General features: G+C 35.9%; 2 protein-coding genes across 2 annotated transcripts; both read right to left on the bottom strand.

Moving 5' to 3' along the window:
• Window positions 1-29: 29 nt before the first annotated feature.
• Gasu_66000 (archaeal ATPase) lies at window positions 30-1,888 on the bottom strand (the record flags this gene model as incomplete). The annotated part of the gene is made up of 1 exon (XM_005702204.1): window positions 30-1,888. A coding segment is annotated over exon 1 (1,812 nt), but the record flags the coding sequence as incomplete, so codon positions are not given.
• Window positions 1,889-2,177: 289 nt separating this feature from the next.
• Gasu_65990 (uncharacterized protein) lies at window positions 2,178-2,455 on the bottom strand (the record flags this gene model as incomplete). Its single annotated transcript, XM_005702203.1, has 1 exon — window positions 2,178-2,455. A coding segment is annotated over one exon (226 nt), but the record flags the coding sequence as incomplete, so codon positions are not given.
• Window positions 2,456-2,648: the final 193 nt, after the last annotated feature.

Here is a 2,648-nt window from a genome sequence, read left to right as displayed (position 1 = left end):
GACAGATCGACATAACTAGCACAAACTACCACAAACTGAAAACAAAGTTGAACAGATGAAGGAGATTCGTTATTCAAAACGGGAATAACTTCTTGGAAAAATTGTTCTGCTTCCTTCTCAATATCTCTCTTCGAAAATTCACTTTTGTGATAAAATTTGAATGAAAATCCAACAACATAACGTGTTTGTCCATTATGGAATACAACATATGCATCAGCGCCACTAGAATTGCCATCTTTTGGAACAAAAATACCACAACGTTGTAAAAATTTTCTATAATGGTCAGAAAATGAATCAGAGACATTTCTCAAGATGGGTATATCATTAGATTTTGTAGATTCCATAGAATAAGAAACATTGTCCTGTTCAATAAAAGAACCCTGGAAAATTCCTGGAATAGCAGAATGTACAATAGGCGAGGAACTAGTATGAAGAAAAGTTAATAAGCGAAAACGAAAGATCTTCATAAATACAAATTCAAAGAAGACTCCCTTTGCTGTTGAAGTGTCGGAAATATAACTAAACGGAGATAAAGGAAAGAGTTCAGTAGCCTCACGGAAAAAGCTATAGTTGCTATGAGCTCTCAATATAAATTCACAACAACCAATCTTAAACTTAGTGCCCAAATCAATCCCGTCAGTTTCACAAATTTCAGAATAAAACCCAAAAGTTGCAACCAAGTCCATCAAATAAGTTCTCGTTCCACATAGAGTAATTGCAAATCCGATTGGGAAAACTGTTCCGAGTTGATAATTCAAAAAGACAAATTCATATCGAAGAAGGGTTGAGGAATCTAGTATCTCTGGAATAATAAACGTTAACGAATGTAGTAGTACCACGCGAAAGATTCTATCTAATAAGGGTTCCATATTGTCATCGTTGATAGTAGGATGAGATAAGTTTGCAACTTTCTCTACTAGGGCCAGTAAAGTATTCCTTACAATCAACGGAATACCTCCTGTCTTTTTTTTCAACAACTCTACGAATCGATATCGTAATTCATCGGAGGGTAATAAACAGTCCTTCAAGGACTTTCCATCATAAGTTGCCAGCTCAATATATTCGTTAATATCATGGATGTTAAAGGGATTCAACCGCAACATATGGAGGGTGACACTACTGGAGCGAGTATCAGACAGGGGGGCTGAGATTTGAGCAGTTCGACCTGCCAAATAGACGATTACCTTTCCTGTAATCAACAATTCACGCAAAACGCGGAAAAACTTCCGAAAAGGTACATATTTTCGGTCAGACTCGATAAACTGTTTCTCGTCGAGTTCACTATAGTATTTGGTGAGGTCACTCAGGTGGCTAAGTTCGTCTATCATCAAAAATAAATATCGTTTCTGAAATTGTTCGAGAAGATAATCAATAGCTCCTACGATATCAAAATTCTTTACCGTCCTTTCAGCTATCTGAAGAGCGTCCCTATCTTTACCATTTTGTCGGTAAGCGTTCAAAATTATATTATTCATCAAAGCCTCTAGAAACCTTGGAAAAGGAGCACGAGAAAAACCCTCTTCTAGTTTAAAGCAAACTGACAAAGTGTTTTCCGCAAAGTGTTTCCAAGAAAAAATCTTCAAATCAACTTTTCCCGATGAGCTCTTGTTGAAAACCTCCGTCTTCGTCTGCTCTTCTTCTTCGTCGGCGAATTTTTTTAAAAACTCTAAAAAATTTTCTCCAACAAAACTCTTGCCAGCTCCAAAGACCTGAGGGGAAAAGCAAGCTGCAGGACGTACATTGTTCAATTCTCCGTCAACTGAAGAAAACTGGTGGAAATAAGTTCGAAGAATAGAATAAACATCTTCTTTTCTATCTATCAACGGTTCGTTCAAACTCATTTTACACGCCACCGCCAATCCGAAATCAATTCACAACTAATGAATAAATGAATGACCGAAATACTTTCACAGGAGATGGAAGAGAGTGTATGTTTTATTGTTCGAGCGATTGGTTTATTTGGTTATTGGTAAAACTGATCTCTTTGACACTTCTAGAAGTACAATGACAATAGAGAGAAAGCAGGAATATTTTCTTGCTTGTCATAACTAGAAACTTTCTTTTACTATAGACAAGAAATAGGTTTCTATGAGTTTTTGTGGTGAATTAGATTGATGGGTACTCTTTCTATGGCTTGTATACTGTAAGAGAGTTTTTCTACTATCTTCCACACTATCTTACACGCAAACTCCTATATACAAGTCTAATTAGATACAAGCTTTTTGTAAGTTACAGACGAAATACAGTGGGAAACAGAGAATTGCAATGAATGGGAAGTCTGTTNGTTTGTAACCGTTCGTAGCAGTCTATAAATACAAAAATATCTAAATGAGTTTGGAGAAGAGTATAATGAAGATTGTCNTACTGACTTATCATTAAATACAAGCCATTNTCGATATAATAGCTNCACAAATTGTCTATCCTTTGTTCGACTTTTACCAAGTTGTGAATATGTCTTATATAAGGACATCAACTAAGGCTTCAAATATAGTAACTATAACCGTTCATTTTCTGCACATCGATGCTGAAAAGAGACTAAAAGATTGAGCCAAAAAATTATTTTGCTAAAGAAGAAGCCTTTTATACTTGAGTCAAGGTCGATTAGTGTACTAACTTGAAAGCTTCAGCAATCTCCAACTAAAGCCACT

Source organism: Galdieria sulphuraria, assembly GCF_000341285.1.
Source record: "Galdieria sulphuraria unplaced genomic scaffold scaf_390, whole genome shotgun sequence".
Classification (NCBI taxonomy): domain Eukaryota; phylum Rhodophyta; class Bangiophyceae; order Galdieriales; family Galdieriaceae; genus Galdieria; species Galdieria sulphuraria.
This window is presented reverse-complemented; position numbering and strand designations above follow the sequence as displayed.